We start from the raw sequence: 20651 nt of genomic DNA, 5'->3' as shown, positions 1-20651 counted from the left end.
ATCCTCTTTCTTCAGACCCACTACAGCCGGTCTGAGGCCCAGAAATGATCTGGATATACAGGTTCAGCTACAGAAAAGATGCATACCTCGAAGAAAGTGCATACGTATTCTTTTATCTGCGCATACAGGAAACGGGGACCAGTACGGTCACAATACAGGCCCTGAAAAACACGGCTACTCAAATTAGCAGGCTAATTGCAAGAATAGCCAACAGACAACATGGGCTAAAAGAGGGCAACATCCTACGTCTTGTGCATGCTTTTATTATAATCAGAATTGCCTACGTCACCCAGTACCTCAAGCTCACTCGAACAGAGAAAGAAAAAGTTGAGCGTATTATACGCAAAGCCATCCAGTTGGCAGTGGGCATCCTAATCTCGACCCCTAACGAACGACTGATGGAAATGGGCATACACAACACCCAAGACGCACTCGTCGCATCCCAGCACACAGCACAGTACAACGGACCAGCCGCAGGCGCCACCGAAAGAGCCATCTTAGATCTTCTCCACATCTCCTACGCAGACCAACACGGAACGAAAATCTTGCTTGGGGACGAGTTACCCGCGCACCTCAGTGTGGCCCCTTTAGCAAAAAATATGCATCCGGAGCATCATCAAGAGAGACGGAGGGTCCGAGCCACAGCATTTCACAAGCAGTACCACTCCAACTCGGAGGTCGGCTGCGTTGACGCGGCGGACTACCCCAAACGACGAGCGGCAGTAACTGCTGTAGTAAACAAGCAGGGCAATATGGTCGCATCATGCTCTGTCACAGAGGCTAATCCCGAAGTTGGGGAAGAGGTAGCCATCGTTCTGGCCGTTGCAGGCACGTCGGGCACGATCATTATCTCTGTCTCCAAGACCGCACTACGAAATTATGCACGAGGAAGAATATCCAAGGCTGCAGCCAACACAATTCAAAGTAAACCAATCCTGCCCTCACGACATATCTGTTTGATATGGACACCAGAACACTCGTCTCTACGGGGAAACGAGATGGCACACGAACAGGCCCGAGGATTGAGCTACTAGGCCGACTTCGAAGACAACGTGCCGTCTTTGAAGGGGGGAGGGACAGGCTGGCTACATATCAATAAATTACCCAGCATTATATATTGGGCCGATGCACGCTTCCAGCCACTCATCGTACACTTATCAGAAGGCAATCGGTTCCATGGAGCAGGACACAATCGAACACCTTCCCACACAGCGCCCTGTGCCACCGCAACTTTCCAGAAACATACACAGATAAGTGCAAGTGGTGCGGCGCCGCAGCCGCCACGCTCCAACACATGGTTTGGGCGTGTCCCAGTAAACCAGAGACACCCACACCAGGTGTACGCATTACGAGGCACCAGCAATGCGAGGCTTCGCTGCTTAGCTCCCAACCCGGTATCCAAACAGTAGTCGTCTAGCTGGCGTAAGACGCCGCCAGGATCCATGGGTTCCTGACCACCGTCTGAATGGACGGGTACACTGCCACTCCCAAGCAGTGACTCCGTCTTAACAGAGACTATAATAAAGTTTTTATCATCATCACCATGAACAACACAATCTGGTGGCAATGTTTATATTAGCAAATACTGTTTAGCAAAAATAAAGCATCAAGCATATTGGAGGCAATACATCAACACAAAAGCGATATTTGCATTGGTCTTTGACTTACGAATTCTTCGATGTTTGATTTTTGCCACAGCAAATTAGAAAATCCGCAGTTAAACAACAAAAAGCGCTCGCGGCTCCCCCTCGTGCTGATGACGCAAGCACGGCCGGACTCGACGATCCTCCCCACGTGCTTTGGGGAGGAGGAGAGTCGAGTCCGGCCGTGACGCAAGTTCAAAAGTAACAAAACGTTCCAGGAGATGGCCCGAGTAGTGGAACACGGCAAAAATGAATTGGAGCAAACGGGAATCGATCTTCTGGCTCCGAGAGGTTCTATGAAGCTTAGCTGTGCGAGCAGGGATCGCCAGGCAGCTTCGCTGTCAACATTAGCGTTAGCGACGTAAAGTCATTCAAGCTGGGCTCATTCCTTTAACGCAACTCCGAAAGCACACGTCGACGCTAAATAAGTGATGTCTGCCCCAGGCTGAATATGGCTGCGCCATGCATTGGCTTCTTCCTCTACACGCTGGAGTTTCATGTCGGTGGTGCAATCGGGTACCTCTTATTCTTGGTTCGAGCTTAAAAAAATCAAGGGTGAAGATCATCATGGCTTACAGAACTCTAACCTTGTTTAGATTCACAGCGACCAGCATCATACCCTACGATGTAACCACAGTATGCGCACTGGGTTTGGCGAACAAATAAAACGCCCTAATTTGGTTGGATTAACTGCGCGTCTGCCTATACATAGAGCACTTCTTCCACGACAGCCGTCGATTATTGGATGAATGTTCCGCGTAGGTTACGCGCTGCCAATATCAACGATTGTAGGGTAAAAAGTGTCTCGCGCAAAGTTACTACCTTCGCAGTTCTTACGTGCCGACAAGGAAAACAATTTTTCCCCTACAGAACGAAAAAACTAGAGCGAAAACAACGACTAGCAGTCCAGAGAAAACACAGATGAGCGCTGTGGGTGTTCTTTAAGACCGCATGATCTACAAAACGAGCAGATTAACCTGATTTTTAAAGCGAATGCTTTCGTAGTGGCAACAATGACATCCTGTCAAAACACAAATTCCTCTTTTGAGAGACCAGATGGTCGACCGAGAACCTCTGATAAGACCTCCGGACACTCGGCGCGTTCGTGAAACCGGGCTCCCATTGTGTCAAACCAGTGTCTTGGAAACCGCGAAAAGAGAGCGATTTCAGATAAGACAACACGCGCATGGCTCAAGCGCGTGAATCAAGGATGCCTTTAGATTGTTCGGAGATGCGTTCTTATAGTGCGGGAAAAATCGCCGCTATGCTTCGTTCTTTGTTCGCTATTTTTTCTTTCAAGGTTCGAAGATCGTGCTCATGGTGAAAAACAGCGCATCCAAGACAAAGACACAAAATGGAAAACACAAACACGGCGCTGACTCGCAACCGAATACTTTAATGAAGAAACACCCATATTTACAGTGTACATCACCGAAAAGTGTATCAGTTGTCCATCTGTCGCCCTTTCTAAAAGAGAAGTTGCATATCTCGATCCCGCATGACTGCTGTGTCTATCGCTTGACGTAGCAGTCAGTTCTGACTGGTTTTATCTCTGTCTTTCTTGCTTGTGCTTTCGGTGATGTACACTGTAAATATGGGTGTTTCTTCATTAAAGTCTTCAGTTGCGAGTCAGCGACGTGTTTGTGTTTTCCCTTCCCTGTCTCCGTCTTGGATGCGCTGTTTTTCACCATATACATTCACCAACTTGCCCGGTTCGCCGCACTGGTTGGAAGATCGGTAAGACGCACTTTTTAAGCGAACGTTGGATGCGCTTTTATCGAAGGTTTTGACGCAGTGGACATGTTAGAAAGCATTCGCGCTTCTCTCAATTTTCTTTAGGAAGCGATGGTAATTTTCTTGCCTCGTAACTGTTTCAATGCTTTATTCTTGTTTCAGGGGCTACTCTGTGTCCGCTGACATCACGACTGTCGTCGAGAAGCAGGGCTACTGGGCAACCTACAACATTCCGTAAGTCAGCTCCCGCTCAACAGTCGTGTGATACCCCTGTCACATGCTAAACCTAATGTCATTCAAAACGAAATACAATATATGTATATGGCGTTCGGCTACACCATCCTGGTAGACATAGCGAAGAAAATGTCGTTTGGTAAGGGCAGCACTCACGATTATCATGGCTTTCCTACTTGCGCAGCTGCCCTTTATTATTTCGAAGACCAAACAAATGAAACGTTTTTCAAATATAAAAATATTACCAATATTCTTAGTGACATTAATAAATACGAAATATCGAGACAAGTACGGGAAAAATTGTATTTGAGTAACAGCGACATAGCGTAGCTTTGCGAAGTTGTTAGTTCCCTCCTTTTGACTGTAGAACACAGGGTTAAATGTTAATGGTAATATCTACTGACGCAGTTCTCTTAGGTTTATTAATAGGCTTTCTTGTTTAATGACCTGCTACAGCTGGTGATGCTACTCGTTCGCTTATGAAGCCAATACGAATGCGATCCCTGAACTCATTTGCTCGCCAAACGTCATGCGGCTCGACTGTCATTCAGAATTCACGAGTAAAACCAAAATATTAACATTGCAGCTAATTCCATTCGCTGGGAAAGCTATTAAACATGCCGACCGACAGGGTTATTACTTTGCCTTGAGCACTTCAGGGCTGATCCCGTCCATGATGAAAAAGGCGACGCAGAGTTGATAAAAGGCGGGGTGCTTTTCGGCAAGAGCTCGTAAAAATACTGAAAGCTACCTTCATCAAAAGAATAGAATCGATGCGTACAGCAAGTGATGACTTAAGGCCAGAAACTTGATGCCTTGTTTACACCACCGAAGAAAATCTTAGGTCAGCCAATGAGCAAAAGAATGAAGCATGATTTTCGTCATCTAAGTTCAAGTTTCTATTAAATTGACACGCTTTTTTGCGGGCTGGTATATAAGAAACGTGGGCGATTTTCATTCGTATCTACGAAAAATTTGTTTACACCAATAATATGCGGGTGATGAGCACTGCGGTTTGAAAGTGCCATACTCCCTAAGAAAAAAAAAGACTCTGTAGGGAATCGACCAAGCTACTTTTGGTGGGACAACAAGGCTTTTAAAAAAATACGGCACGCGCAGGTTCTTCCCGGCAATCTTCAACGCCAGTGGAATGGACGAGTTGGTGACCAGGTACGGCGCCTGGTTCAGCTACGACAAATGCCCCCGAGCCCTCATGTTCAAAAGGGGCTACAAGGAACCCAACGACATGCAGCAAGTCCTCGCCCTGATCAGGTGGGCCATGAAGGCGAGCTAAAAGTTTAGTTCGAAAAGAGTCGACTTAGTTCAAAAAGAGTCGAAAAGAGTCGAAAAGAGACATCGAGATAACGACTGTGCCAGCATTATTACAAGGGAAGGAGTACTGTAGTTGTTGAGGACAACAGAGGAAGCAGTGCCGAATCCCCAGCCACTTTCCAGACGTTTATTTATGACGTCACAAATTTCTGGGTTTTGCCATTGACAGTCGTTCACATAAGTCGCCGTCAGGAAACATGATGGCGCAATCGTAGAGTGGGACCATAGAGGTTCGTACATATATCATCATCATCATCATCAGCAGCAGCAGCCTTTTTACGCCCACTGAAGGGCAACCTCTAATTATCCCGATCGTGTGGTAACACGATCAATTTATCTGCGCAAACTTTTTGATCTCATCTTCCCATCTAACTTTTTGCCGCCCCCTACCGCCCCCTGCCACGTTTGCCTTCTCTAGGGATTCCCTCTGTTCCCCTCAATGACCAACGGCTATCGTGCCTCAGCATTACATCCCCTACCCGCGCCCATTTCTTTTTCCTAATTTCTACTAATAGGCCCTTAACATACGTTTGTTCCCTGGCTTACTCAGCTCCCTGCTTGTCTGTTAACATTACACCCATCATCTTTCGTTTCATTGCTGGCTGGCTGAGTCCTTCCCAATTTAAGTTGAACTCTTTTACTGAGACTCCAAGTTTCCGCCCTGTAGATGATTACCTGTAAGACACAGCTGTCATACACTTTCTTTTTCAGGGACAACGGTAGGCTGCCATTTATTATCTGAGAATTCCTGCCGAATGCACTCCGCCCCATTCTTATCCTTCGAACTATCTCTGCCTCATAGTTGGGATACGGGGTCACAACTTAAATATTCACAAAATCACAAGTAGAAATATTCGCTTACCAGTCCCATTCCCTTGCCACCTGTTTGAACCCGCTGTGCTGTCCACAGGTTATTGATCATTATTCAGTTTTCTTCGTAATAATTTTCATGCCCATGGTTCCACTGAGCTTGTCCGGTGATATTAGCATGCTTTGCAATAGACCTTTCCAGAAACTGCAGCGCCGCTCCTTCCCCTGGCGGGCCCGCGCAAGGCGTCATGGGAGCTGCGTGCGCGCGCGGTGCGAGCGGCGACGGGGTGGTCGTGCCGCGTGCCGCGTGCGCTGAGCGAACCCGTCAAAGGACAAAGTTTAAGTGGAGTGAAATGCTGTGCTTGCAAAGTTATGTTGCGCATCAATTAAAGCATTTTTAAACCATAGAACCCAAAATAAGAAATAAACTCCGAATCCTTCTTAAAGTGGCTGCACCGCATGAGAACCCTTTGTCGTCTGCTAGCAACGTCGTCTGCTAGCTTGCAGAGTGAAACCAGCTGCTGCCAGTTGAAAAGCGTCTTCGCGCTTCTGGCTGCCCGCGGGAAAAGAGAAATTCCTCAACACGAGGAAATAGAAAACAAATGTGACACTTGAGCCCCCCGAGAAAAATACAAATAACAAGCTCTTGCTTCCGGCAGCCCGCGGGGACCCGAGTGGGAAAACGAAGAAGCCTATATCGTGTGCACACGCTATTCGTGATGAATTTCCGCGTGTGTCAAGCTACACTCGTTTACAACCTGCCTTAGCGTTTGTAGTTTACGCGATACTGCCGATATGGCACCAAGGAAGCTGCAGGAGGCGGACAAACGTGCTGTGTGCTCGGTTGAGACAACAATAATACGCTACGAGACCAGCATGTTTCATTGCACATGTTTCTGAAGGACAAGAAACTTAAAAACGAATGGGTTCGCCGGATAAATCGCCAGGGTCGTGATGGCCGATTCGCTTTGTGGGAGCCGTCCGAACATCACAAGATATGTGGAGCCCATTTCAACGCGAGCAGACGCAAATGTTACATGGACCGTATGCGACCATTTTTCAACACCGGGTCTTCTTCGAGAGGTGTCCACCGGTATGCTTTTTATGTTTTGTTTCCTAGCTGCCGCGAAGTGAACGAAACGCCGCCTTCCTAAGCACCCGTCCAGCGTCCAGGCATCCAAGACGAACTAGTGGTACGCAGCACTGTCGAGATGCTCCTGTCAGCTCAGAGTAATCAACGCCCGCTTTGTAATTAATTTTAGCACAAAAGGCGTAACAGGGCGATAAAGCAATACTTTCGCTCCAGCAGGCAACGATGCGGTTTCTCCGACGACAGCGACTGCCCGCAGCCCGTTTCGTGCGGCATTGGAGGAACGGGGTTTCTGCTGTTGTGAGTTCAGCATTTCGACTAGTTCTTTTCGGTCGCTTATTGCGGAATTATTATTTCCCACTTTTAACGTGTGGTGTACTTCCTGTGTAAAAACAAAGGAGACAGCTCGTGATAGCTGACCCAGGATTCTTGATCGAAGATGAGCTCCGTGAACTTTCCGTTAAATTGCACAGACCCCAATGTTAAATGGTCGGCGTCAACTGACAGTAACGGAGGAAACACGCACACGGCAGATCGCCAACACAAGGAGACACGTCGAGCGAGCTATTCGAGAAATGAAGAACTTGAGAATGCTGCGGTATGTTTTCCCAAATACGATGGCTGACAAGCCAAACCAGATATGGAAAATTTGTTGCTACCTGAACAACTTCACACATGAACCACTTCTCAATCGATAAGTAAGCAAAATGTCAACTGTGCGTGTTTTGTATTAGCTCCCTCTGAACAGTCTTACCTTTTGGTTGGTATTGGTTAGTTTTGCTAACGGAATAAAAGTGTACGTGTCTTTTATTACACTGATACCATACTAGAGCTGCCTCGTCTTTTTTTCGACTGAAATAAACATTTCTATTTTCATATTTACACACAGCCGAAAACAGCAAAAGAGCTCGGGATTGCACAATAAGACTTGCCAACTCTTAGACAACAGTACTTGAAACAAATACAGACATAGTGTAGCATGAATCGATGGGATACACACTGCAACTCCCCAAAATGTAGCAGTTTGTTGAAGAAATGCGGGAATGCTGAAGTTTTAAAAAGAAGCCAGTTATCAAAACAGCTGTCCAGGATAGCAGATGTTCTGCATGAATCCCACAATGTTAAACGCCGAAGCTGCACCATCAACAAAGGCTGCCTCCACAGGCGCTGTCGCGCGCGGCACGGTTTGGCACGGTAGAGCTACATGAAGCGGCCCGGGCGACAGTGGCGGCGGCTGCTGCGGCGCTCACAGTTCCCAGGCTGCTTTGCGGCCGCCGTTTGGGGGCGCGCGCAACTTTCCGGAAAGGTCTATTCGTCCCCCGAGCTACTCAGCAAGGCAACTTTGTCAGCAAATCTAAGGTTACTGAGCTGCTCTCCCCTAACCTTCACGTCCACCTGTTCTTCGTCCAATGTTGTGAATACCTCTTGAAGATATGCTTTGAATAACATTGGAGATTCTCTCCATGTGTGACGCCATTCCTTATAGCTATTTTACTGATCTCCTTATGGAGGACGATGGTAGGTGTCGGCCAATTGTGGATATCCTCTAGTATTCTTACGTAATGCTCGTCTGCACCCTGATTCCGCAATGCCTAAATTACTGCTGAGGTTTCGACAGACTCAAATTCTTTCTCGTAATCTATGAAGCTATATATGAGTGTTGAGTATACTCCGCACACTTCTGTAACAACTGATTGATCGTGTGAATATGGTTCATTTTTTAATAGCCTTTACGGAACCCTGCTTGTTCGTTCAGTTGACTGAAATATAAGGTGGGCGAAATTCTCTTTGCCAACCTTGGTAAGTACCTTGAAGACTAGTGACTTTTCAAGTGCTTCTTGTTACCTGTCTTATGCGTTAGGATAATAGGATGATATTCGCGTTCTTACAAGATTCCGGTACACTTGCGGTCATTAGGCATTGCGTATACATGTTTGCCAGTTTTTCTAGTGCAATTTGCCGGCTATCCTTCAACAGGTCTGCTGTTATCTGATCCTCACCAGGCGCTTTGCCCCCTTTCAATCCTTTCACAGCCTTCTTTGCTTCTTCTGTCGTTAATAGTGGGATGTCTATCGCCTCTAAACTACTTCCCCGTCTGGTATAATCCTGGATTCTATGACTACTGCACAGATCTCTATAGAACTTCTCTGCCATTATAACTATTTTAACCCTGTTTGTGATGGCATTTCCTTGCTTGTCTTTATTTATTTATTTATTTAAAGTACCTTACAGGCCCCTGACAGGGCATTGAGTAAGGGGGGTACATATGAAATGTGCGACATTAACAAGATTTTCAAAAAGGCACTACAAAGAACCACAGTCCAAGAAAACATTATACAAGAAATGAGCCGTAAATACATATCTAGAGAAACGGAAAATACAAAGATAATGTGTGCTATATCTCGCACGAACTAAGACTAAAATTCCGCACATTCAAGATTAAAAGCAAGCATGGGTAAACAGATACCTGATGCAAAAAAATGAAACACAAAGTTCACATAAAACAGTGATAACAGATTGGTACTGTAATACGAAAAAAAGTGAGCATGAAGAAGGTTACGGAATGCGTCGCCCTTAGATTCGGCCGCAATGTTATCAGGAAGACCGTTCCAAAGCCTGATGGCCATGGGAAGTGCGGACAAGTTAAATGCATCTGTTTCACCGTACTGGCGGGAAAAACTATGTTGGTTATTTACTCTACTTGAAATGTTGGTCGGAACTTTAAGATGTATCTTTGAGTGTGCTGAATTGTAAACATATTTGTGAAAAAGGCATAAAAGAGAAATGTTGCGTCGAAAATCAAGCGGCTGAAGTGATGGATTCAGTTTAATCTCTGATACACTTGAGGGGTATTTGTAATTGCGTGAAATAAACCTTGCAGCTCTATTCTGTATTGCTTCAATCTTGTTAATCAGATATTGATGGTATGGGGACAAGATGACTGACGCAAACTCGAGCTGTGATCGAACGTATGTTGTGTAAGCTAGTTTGCGAATGTCAGATGGAGCATGACGTAAATTTCGACGCAAGAAACCTAATGACCTGGAAGCCTTGGCGCAGATGACGTCGATGTGGTTACTCCAGGAAAGGCCTTCTGTGAATGTAACACCTAAGTATTTGCAGGATGAGACGTGGTTAAGGTGGCTGCTAATGATGTGATAGCTGAAAATTGATTTTGCCCGCTTACGGGTAAATTAGACAACATTGCACTTTGAGATGTTTAGTGACATTACCCATGTGTTACACCAATTCGAAATTAAGTTCAGGTCATTTTGAAAGGACAGGTGATCTTTAGTACTGCAGATTGATTGGTAGATAATGCAGTAATCGGCAAAAATACGCATGCGAGATGATATATTAACCGGCAAGTCATTTATGTATATTAGAAAAAGCAAGGGGCCAAGAACGCTTCCCTGTGGTACACCGGAGGTAACATAACATATGGGAGAAATAAATTATTAACAGCTGTAAACTGTTGTCTTAGTGAAAGAAAGTTGCGAATCCATGAAAGGGTTAGTGAATCTAATCGAAGAGCACACAATTTAGAAATTAGGTGGCAATGAGGCACACGGTCAAATGCTTTCGAAAAATCTAAAAATATACAGTCAGTTTGCTGGTTATTGTCCATATTATTATGCAAGTCAGTCGTAAATTCAAAACACTGTGTCTCACACGAGACGCCTTTCCTGAATCGATGTTGGTTAGAAAAAAAGAAGCAGTTAGACTCGAGGTGATTGTAGACGTGTGAAGCGATAATGTGCTCAAGCATTTTGCAACAAATGCACGTGAGTGATACCGGGCGGTAGTTCTCTGGGTAATGCTTATTTCCTGCTTTGAATATGGGTATGACCTTCGCGAGATTCCAATCGTCTGGTAGCAGTCCAGATGATAATGAATGCCTAAAGATGTGATAAAGGATTTTGCTAGAAACGAAAAGGGTGTTTTTTAATATTTTAGAGTTAATGTTATCTACACCAGAAGATGTAAAAATTTTTAGGTTATTTTATCAGAGAGGCGATACCTTCCTCAGTAATTTCAATGGGTTTCATGTATGGCCAGGCATAGTCAGGGAAATGAGGCAATTTAGAATATTCTTCCTGCGTAAACACAAATGAAAAGAATGAATTAAAGCAAATGAAATGAATTTAAGTGCATACATCTCATTCCCCCCCCCCTCCCCACCAAGACGCCTTCACACGGCTTTCAAAATGTCTCCATTTTTTACAGCATGTTCGATCCTCTCCATATTACACTTTCGTATGTCAGCTGTATTGCGGTTGTTGAGTAAATTCGAAAGCTCCGCTAGTTCTATTGTGTCAGCTGGGGTGGACATTGTCATGCTTTGCCGTTTCCTTAGTAAATCTTTCGCCTCCTGATAAAGTTTACCAGTATCCTGTCTAGCCATCGCACCTCCGAGTTCTACTGCACACTCCGTCGTTATGCGCGTAAGATTGTCTCTGGCTTCTTGTGTCGTAAACTCTACTTCCTCAGTAAGAGCTGAATATCGGTTCTGCAGCGCGATCCTGAATTCGTCAACTTTCCGTCTTACTGTTAGCTCATTGATCGGCTTCTTTCGTACTACTTTTTACGGTGCCTCCTCAAATCTAGCCTAATTCGAGATCTTACCATACGGTGGTCCCTACACGTCACCCTTCCGAGAACCTCCACATCCCGCACGACGCCAGTGTTATCCATAGTATGAAGTCAATTTCATTTTTATGCTCCCCAATGGGGGCTCCCCAATATCCACTTCGAGATCTCCCGTTTGCAGAAGAAGGTACTTATGATTCGTCGATTATTCCCTTATTCGAACTCGATATTTCTACAACCCAGACCGTAGTTCCAAACTGCATTGTCTCCAGCCTGCTTCTTGCCTACTTTAGCATTGAAGTCCCCCATAACTATGGTATACTGTGTTTTACTTTGGCCATTGCCGATTCCACATCTTTATAGAAGCGTTCAACTAGCTGGTTGTCGTAGCTGGATGTAGGCCCGTAGCCCTGTACCACCTTGAATTTGTACGTCTTATTAAGCCTAATCGCAAGACCTCCTGCCCTTTCGTTATTGCTATAGTATTCGTCTATGTTGCCAGCTATGCTTTTACTGACTACAAATCCCACTCACCGTTCTGTTCGTTCTGTTATGTCCACTAGACCACGCTAACATAGGACGTGTCCATTTTTCAGCACCGTAAGGGCTTCACCTGCCCTTCTAACCTCACTAAGCCCTATGACATCCCATTTAATACCCTATAATTCCTCAGCACATCACCTCTAGACTTGCTTCGCTAGATAAAGTTCCCGCGTGAAACGTTGCCATGTTCAGATTCCAATGGCGTCCTGTCCGGCTGCAGGGATTCTTAGCACCCTCTGCTGTGTCACAGGTCTGACCGCCGCCTTGGTGAGTTGCTTCGCAGCCTTTGGAGACTGAGGGCCGTGGGTTAATAGGCGTATTCATGGTAGGTTGTGGCCGTTACTACACCAGGGTGGCCAATCCTGCTCCGGTGAGGGAGTGCGTTACCGGCAATGGTCGGCGGGGTCAGGCCGCACTTCGAGCCTCCTTCTGCAATTCCATCAACACGCGGATTTTCTTTAATCCGGTGGTAATTGTACGGCGCCGGGATTCGAACCACGGTCCTTCTGCACGGAATCCGTACAGAAGTACCGTCGTTCTTTTCCACTAATATATAGCGAAGGTTAATCTGGTGCCACTTTCTAAGCAGGCTGCGCTTCAGCGAGAGTTTCATCATGCACCGGGTAGCCGAGTTCCCCTTGTACTTCGCATGGCTCATAAACAGACTCAAAAGTTGGCTCTGGCTGCGAAACACTGACACTATGACTGTAGAAGACTAATCAAATTTCTTTCTTTATTACAAAACTGAAGCTCTAAAAGATTTATTCGTCAGGGATTATTTCTAAGCTGCAGGCAAAGCGAACAGAAAAAATAAACTTGAAGATTTTCTGTTGGTTTGGCTTGGAGAAAAAAAGACGTCATTTGGCTTTCGAAACAAAGTACGCGGGGAACGTCGCTAGCTTCAATGGCAGTGCCTACGTCGGCCCGCAGTTGCCGCCCCAGATTTCCCTCTAGTACATATTAGTATGAACTCTATGAGTACGGCCTCTAGTTCTGTTTGATGGTATCGTTTGAATGCTCAGTTGAATGCTGATGTGCACTGATAATCACGACTTTTGCGCTGGCTCAAATCGCGTCACTCCTGTCCGAGTTACTTGACTAAAAGCACGAAATTTGAAAGTTTTTAAAGTAGTACTGACACGAAATTTTCATGTTACGTTTTTTTCGCTGCTATGCGTGCCTACCAGCCCACTAATCATAGAATGACAGATTAGACGGTCGAGCGCAGCGTAAACATTCATTTACGGCGTCGTTTATTCGTGCCAGTTTCGGTTTCGACAAAAAAACGCCGAGCGGCCGCCATGTCAGCATGTATCACATGGCGTCACCATTCTTGCCGTATCGCTGCCTCTCTGGAAGAGCGCGCGAGCGAGCGCACGCGCGCGCCCAGACCGGCCGAGGTCTTCGCCGTCTCCACAGGCCCGGGCAGAATGACGTCAGTCCCAAAACTATGACGTGTACACACGCCCGAGCAGCGCGCGCCAACCACAGCCAGCGCGTCGGCTCCCTTTCTCCTCTAATCTTTATATACCCCTCCTCCCCCTCCCCCCCGCACTGGGTTGTATGCAGGTGAGCCCCCAGCTGGGCTCAATATTATCCCCAGTGCATCTCCTTTCCTTTTCACTCGAACCACTTAGTTAGTTAGGCTTCGTCACGGGAACCCCGACGTTGGCAGTTTGGGGCAAGTAGCAGATGATGTCACGCCGGCCCGCTCTGGGCTTTTTCGTGCGGGCGAAGATTAAAATGGATTTTAAATATGTTTCGCTGAACGGTTGCTGTTGAAACTTGCTGAGAGATATCTACTGATAAAAAGGAAGCGTTTTACATAGTTCTCTCAGCTTTGAAATTTCGTGTCAGTACTCCTTTAACACTTCCTCAGTATTTCGGTTAAATACGTCTTTCGTAGTTGTAGTCAAGCTGAGGGAGTTATGAAAGGCTAGTTCTTTTAATTAACGAAAGTTGTAGTTTGAATTCATGATCTCTTTAAGCGAAGCTAAGGACGTAACGTCAAACTTTCGCGGACATACATTTGTTGCCACAACCATGAAAACACGTTCGCAGTGTTTTACCTCACTCGTAAGCTGAATGCTTGCTATCTCCAAATGAAAATAAAATCCTCCGAATAAATGAACAATCCCACAGAATAAAGAGTCACAGTTGGACTCGCCTTTTAGTAGTAGAGTGCGTCTGAGACACTGAAGTATTTTAAATGGGTAACATTCACAAACATCTCTTTTGAGCCGCCTTGTAGTAATTTTTGGACGCTGCAGTGGAGTGGGATAATCTGCGAAGAACGTGCTCTCTTGCCTTTCAGCCTTTCTTTGGTGATATCACATCAACTTACCAGTACTCGTATTAATTACGATCTTCACTTTCCATCGTCTTCGTGGTGATAAGTGTACTGCAACCGAAAGAATCTAAAATTACGTAACCACTTTACTGTTTCGTGTTAATTGATTCCTCCCCTTGCTGATCTCGCGGAACTTGTGAGAGCGCTCTTTGTTACCAAGGCTTGTAGCGCCGTCAATATTATGGCACAATAAACTGCCGTTCAAATAAATAAAGCATAGGAACCGTACGCTCAATAAAACGATCTCAGCAATGGCTCCACAAAACTGCAAATGCTTTAAATATTTTGTTGCAGCACACGATTTTGCAACTTTTAGTGCAGTATTAGTGACCTCTCATTAATGCACAATGCCCGTACCACGCAGTACACAAAAAAGTGTCCTTCAAGAGGCCATGAAGGCAAATACAAGTTTGTTTTGCTCGAAAGATTTCGTTCTTTATAGTGGCCCCAGAACTTGTCCCGAAGCAAATGGTGCTTTCTTCACTGCAAAATTAATCAATTTAAGCAAAAAATTTTATTCTCGCGCCAAAATGTGTGTTTGAACGACGTTCTAATGCCATCAAAAGGTCTTTTAGCTAAACTTGATGTGGAGCGGAGACTTGCTCACTGTAAGTTAGCCTAGATGGCACCACCTCACTGCGGCAAGCAGTTTTCTGCCTTTGGTTTGTTTGTGACCGTATTTATACCTGGCTTGTTTTGTTCATGGAGAAAATAATCGTTTCGTGAAACGTGGTGCTCGTAGACAAATATGGTCGCGAAAGTTCCGTGGCTTGCGTCAATCGGCCAGTGTCGTCTGAGACAAATCCAAAGCCCCGCAGTGGTGTGTATCTAAACTAAGCATAGTGCGCGCAGTACCAACAGCAGTATGCACCGGTACTTCTATGTTTACGTGGGCGTTCGTAACTTTCACAGTTTTTCCCTCCATTCTTACTGATATAAAAAGAATGTGTCTTAAATTTAAGCGCAAATCGCTCATTCTTCAAGCTTATAGCACTGCCTAATTTCCGTTTACTTTTACCGGCCTCCGCCAATCCCACAGCTGGCTGGTATGACATTGTAGGGTCTGTTGCGGGAATAGTGGGTCGCATGGCAATTTGAGGTGTGGAGTATTTTAGCACCGCACAATGTCCGTCCGCGCCCGTGCGGAAAGCATTTACAATAACAAAATTGCACACAGGCACCGGCACCGGCAAGATTCAAGCCTTTGGGCGGTAGCCCAGGCATAGCGTCAGTTGTCTTACACATTGGGCTACTACCGTGAGTAAGTATCCAAGAGTCAAACGGCTTACTGCCTCGCCTGTAACTGTGCGGAGTACCTCAGGTCCTCCCAATGTCCGTCCGCGTCCATCAGTGCGCACACCAGCATCAAGCGAAAATAAAGAGAAATTCGATTTGAGCCGTGAGTTGAAGTTTCATTTAGGGATAATCAAGGTTCAACTCACGGCCCAAATCGACTAACGGTCGGGGTGCAAATCGGATGTCACTCGGGGATTAACTTCGATGTCATTTCGAGACCCCTTACTTCGCACCCTCGCCATCATCCACGGAGTAAAGATGCTGCACTTTTTTCATAACTATACAGCTTTTTAAGCGAAGTTTAGGTTAAAAGTAGTGCGTGCCTGTTTTTAACGAGGCAATGTTTTGAATTAATCAAACATGTCTTCATGGCCCCTTCAAGCTTCGCGAAAACTTTTTGCAGCGTTTGAACGCAGTACACCGTGTTTGTCGAGCCAAGAGCGTGCAGTTAACGCGCACACATTATCACCGCAAGGCAAACCTTCAGCGGACCGCCGTGGCTGTTTCGCCTGGCCTTCCGGCTGCCGAAACTCGGCATTAGCTCAGCGAGCACGCCCACGTGCGCTCACGGTCCCGCTCGCGTTGTCGTTCCTTCGGGCTGCCTGCACTTCAGCGGAGCGGACCAAGGGCGGCCTACCCATTGCGCACCTGGCCTTGAATGAGCTAACCTTTGTTTTGCTTCTCCAGAGAAATAAACCGCTTGTGATTGGCTATGGTGAGATCTGGTGCGCCACTTGTGGCAGCGGGGGAATTCCAGCCGCCCATTGCGGGTGAAGAGGGTAAGGGAGAGGGGGTTGAGCGAGTGTTCGCGAACGGTGCCCACAGAAGCACCGATGGTGACACGAGTCAAGCAATACAAGCTTTTCTTGAAAATAGCAAAAAAAAACTGACAGCTACGCGGATAATTGATCCGCATTTCTGTGCACACAGACGACGTGAAACATAAATCGTTGCGACAGCAAAGTACAGTCATTATGTACTTCAGACGTCTGCTAGAGCAATGATCAATATGCACTCCCTGCCAAAATTACCGCATGTACGCCGACCGGCCTGTATGCGGGTACCTTATCACAGAACGCAGATGGAAAATCAACATCAACAAAAGTTGACGCCAGCACGACTATCCAAGATAGCATCATTACTTCACGTGCGGCAATCCATCCACCGCGTACTCTGCTGCACATGTTTGTACTTCCCCGTCATGATATATGTCCTAGTTTATTGTTATTGCTGTTTTCTACTACGGAAGGATCACAACAACTGTTTAAAACTACAGGTTACTTTCAGCGGCTAGGCGGGCAGGTTTGCTCTACCACGGGTTCAAATGAACCCACATAACTTTACTGTTTGTTGTCACCAGTGCAATTCTACAAAAAAACACGTTGAATAGATCGCAACAGTGTTTTTGCTTAACATACCAGAGGGCTGCCTCAACGTCTCAACGAACGCGATTTTTTAAGTGAAAGCCGTGTAAAAGAATGACAAAGATCTTTGAGCCGGTTATGAAAGGTAGAAACATCTCAGATTCCCTGAACTAAAGGCCATCACTAACATGCATCATAGTTTCGGGTTCTTCAATGTCCTGAAGGCACGCCGCAGCAGTTAGAAGGAGTTCACGCACGCACAACTTTTCATACCGTTACGTTCTGTTAGAACTGGAACCGGTGAAACTTTCATATTCGCGTTATTTACAATCAATTCAAATACAAGTTATTAGGCCTAATGCGCCAAATCTACAACGGGATATGAAGTGTGCAGCCTTAGAGGGCTCCGGATTAATTTCTGCCACCTGGGTATCTTTAAAGTGCGCTGAAATCACAGTGCCCGGGATTTTTCGCTTTCGCCTCCATATGAAACACTCTCGTGCTGCCAGGATCGAACTCAGGACATTTGCAATTTCAAATTTTCAACAGCGCAAGTCCAACAGAATCAGTCAGCCCTTGAAAACGTGGTATCTAGCTCAGTTGTTATTATCGTATTTACTCGCGTAATGATCGCACTTTTTTATTCGAAAAATTTCATGTGAATTTAGGGGTGCGTTCATTAGGAGGGATAAATTTTTTGCAAAACATTTTTCAGTTGAGAAAACGCAAGCAATTTGTTGGTAAAAATTCTTTATGATACTTCTCATGAACATATTATAAATAATAAATAAAATTATAATAAAAACTCCGCACACCGCCGCCAGCCGCTTTCCAAAGCGACGCAAGATGCTGTGTTTTCAAGAATTACCAAACACGCCGGTACGAGTTTCCTGCGAGGTGGCAACACTTCAACTGTAGTGCCTAGAATATACTACATAATCTAGGCACTATAGTTCAACCAATAAGTGGCTGCCTCTGTTACAGTGCCGGACATCACAACAGACATGGTTGCCGACTCAGCAACTTGAGCGTGTTTTTTTTTCTGTGTATTTGCAGTGTATTATGCGCATTTAGTAAGAGTTTCTTCCTCATCAACATTGAACGCATGCTTGCCGATACCGCTAATATCGGCAAGTCTGTGGCAATAACGTATCCACGTCCTCTTCGAAATGGAAGAATACAGAGGTACGCACGACTGACATCAGCTAGACTATGCACATATACGACATATTGCTGCGGCTAGTCCAGGGTGCGTTCATTTGCGCGGGAAATTAAAAAATCGAACTTCAACTGCATACTTACGGTGTGCCATCATTACGCGAGTGGGGTCATTATGCGAGTAAATACGGTAAATGAAGACCGTTGTGAATGAATGCACTTTGTAATTATCAGCAAATTTTTTGATGTAGTGGCAGGGCAAAAAAGTATAATTTTTAACGCACAATGGGGCATCAAATTTCGGTCCGAAGATCACAATCCCAATAAATTTTCTCCTTTGCACCACACGGAATTACAGTTTTCGTTGAGGAGATAAGCATAAGATAACCCGACCTTGCTGGGTGTAACATCTTCGAGATGAATCACATCAGCGGCCGCACAGTTTCTATGTTTCTATTTGTCATATCTTCTGTATTGTTTCAAATAAGCCTCTGCAACAACACACTGAGGTCATCCACGCGTAAGGTTGACGGTTGACCAATAGTTAATGAAGGATACTTGCATGATCTTGCAAGGAATGTTGGCTTGCTTGCTTGCTTCTTTCCTTACTCCCTTACTAAATTAATCGCTTACTACCTTGCTCCTGTACCTTACCGTGCTCCCTTATCTGGCTTAACCAGCCAGACGAGTCACTTTTAAAGTTCCTGAGTTGGAAGGCTTACTTGCGAAGTTTTAACTGCCGTTTACTTCCAAATTTCAAACTGTCAACTGTCGTTTCTGCTCCAAAGTCGTAAACACGCGTCTGGGGGAAATTCTCAATTTATGCTCAACAGGAACCGAGCGAAAACCTTGAAACCTTGTTGCCATTGTGCAAAAGATCGGTGTAGCTGCCGGTGAAACAGCGTCGCCAAATGACATAGACGTCTGTCACAGAGTTCCAACCAAGAACCCCCGCAATGCAAACGTTGTCGTTCAATTTTAACGCCCTGAAAAGCGAGGCAAGTTTCTCTAAAAGGCACGTAAGAAGCGTCTAACCCATGAAACTCTTGAACTAGGATCGGATGGGCCTATACACATAAATGAACACCTATACCCTGGAATGAAACGGTTGCTTGGAATAGCGAATGCACGCAAACGTGAAAACGAGTGGCAATCTGTGTGGGTAAAAAAACGGCAGTATCTTTGCCCGAAAAGCAGAAAAGCCACCAATAGTTGCAATAATCACCGAAAGCGATATCAACAAGACGTGCGCGGACGACGCTTCGGATATCGCTGCACCTAGAGCACAGAAGTCGCCCGTACTTCCTAGCGCCAGTGAACGTGATAGCCAAAGTAACGGTGCACATAATCCCGCGTAGGGTCATCTGTCCATAAACCGAAAGCACTGCAGTTGCCTTCTCATGAGCACCGATTACATTCTGCCAGAAAACATTGTTTCAACCACTGGAGACATCAAACTAAATAAATGCCTGAAGCTTTTTCATCTAAACGCCCGATCACTCAGAACAAAACAAGATCATGTCTTAGCACTGTATGATGCACGCAACGTAGAATTTTATGTTGTAATGTTCACCGAGACTTGGTATACCGAAGACTCAGACCATTACATACTGCCCAGTTACAGCCATTTTTATATGAATCGCATATGCAACCGTGGAGGCGATTTATCAATTCAAACAACATTCACCGGGTTTGAAATAGTCTCTGAATATAGCCAAATCAAAGATAATTAGGAAATCTTTTGCATAAACTACGGCAAAGAACTATTGCTCATATCTACCGCCTGCCAACTGGATGTATTGCTGCTTTTTTCCGTTTCATTGATTGCTTATTTTGGTATGCAAACGACAAGGGTTGCCTGCTAGTTCTTCGAGGAGACTTTAATATCGATGTATCGAAAAATTCCGGTACAAAGAATGACTTTTGGGCAATCCTTGAGTGCAATGGGTTCTACAACGTCATCACACTACCAACACATGTCACCAGCTCAACGAGTTCACTTCTTGAAATTTTCATCGCAAATTCTTCAAGGGATCGTAACATATCAGGTATCATGAGCTCCGGCATAAGTGACCACAAGCCAATATTCCTTTTTGTCGATAAGCATGGCCCTAGCCAAGGTGCGCGGCCTAACAAAGCCTCATACCGCGTAATATCACCAAACACACTTAACCCTTTAGAAACAATATTGACGGAGTAAACTGGGCTGAGATCTTCGCCATAAAAGATGCCAATTTGTCTTGTGATGCTTTTGTAGACCTTTTCAAGGCACTATATTTCGAATCTTTCCCACTGAGAGAATGTCAACAAACAAACAACGTGCGAAAATCATGGATCAGCCCGGATATTGTACAAGTTAAACTAAAGAACAAACTTCACCATGCAATTTTCAAATTCCGAGAGCCGCCAGCATGGACTGAATTTAAAATTTCTCGAAATATGTTAAATAAGCAGACAGAGAAGGCAAAGAAAGATTACTATTATCGCATCTTTGATAGCGACTGCCT

General features: G+C 45.4%; 1 protein-coding gene across 4 annotated transcripts in view; it reads left to right on the top strand.

Annotated features, from left to right (window-relative positions):
* The window catches only part of LOC144172563 (putative phospholipase B-like 2), a 103997-nt gene that overhangs the window by 65325 nt on the left and 18021 nt on the right, over positions 1–20651 (top strand). For 3 of the 4 annotated variants that reach the window (XM_077701230.1, XM_077701231.1, XM_077701232.1), the window contains exons 9-10: positions 3540–3611; positions 4731–4883. The exons of the other annotated variant lie outside the window; for it this stretch is intronic. In XM_077701230.1, the coding sequence (XP_077557356.1) occupies positions 3540–3611; positions 4731–4883 (225 nt within the window). The remainder of the gene's footprint in view (positions 1–3539; positions 3612–4730; positions 4884–20651) is intronic. 4 annotated transcript variants of the gene reach the window in all.

Source organism: Haemaphysalis longicornis, unplaced genomic scaffold (assembly GCF_048455015.1).
Source record: "Haemaphysalis longicornis isolate Haplotype H1 unplaced genomic scaffold, Haemaphysalis longicornis Haplotype H1 scaffold_234, whole genome shotgun sequence".
In the NCBI taxonomy this organism is placed as follows: domain Eukaryota; kingdom Metazoa; phylum Arthropoda; class Arachnida; order Ixodida; family Ixodidae; genus Haemaphysalis; species Haemaphysalis longicornis.
This window is presented reverse-complemented; position numbering and strand designations above follow the sequence as displayed.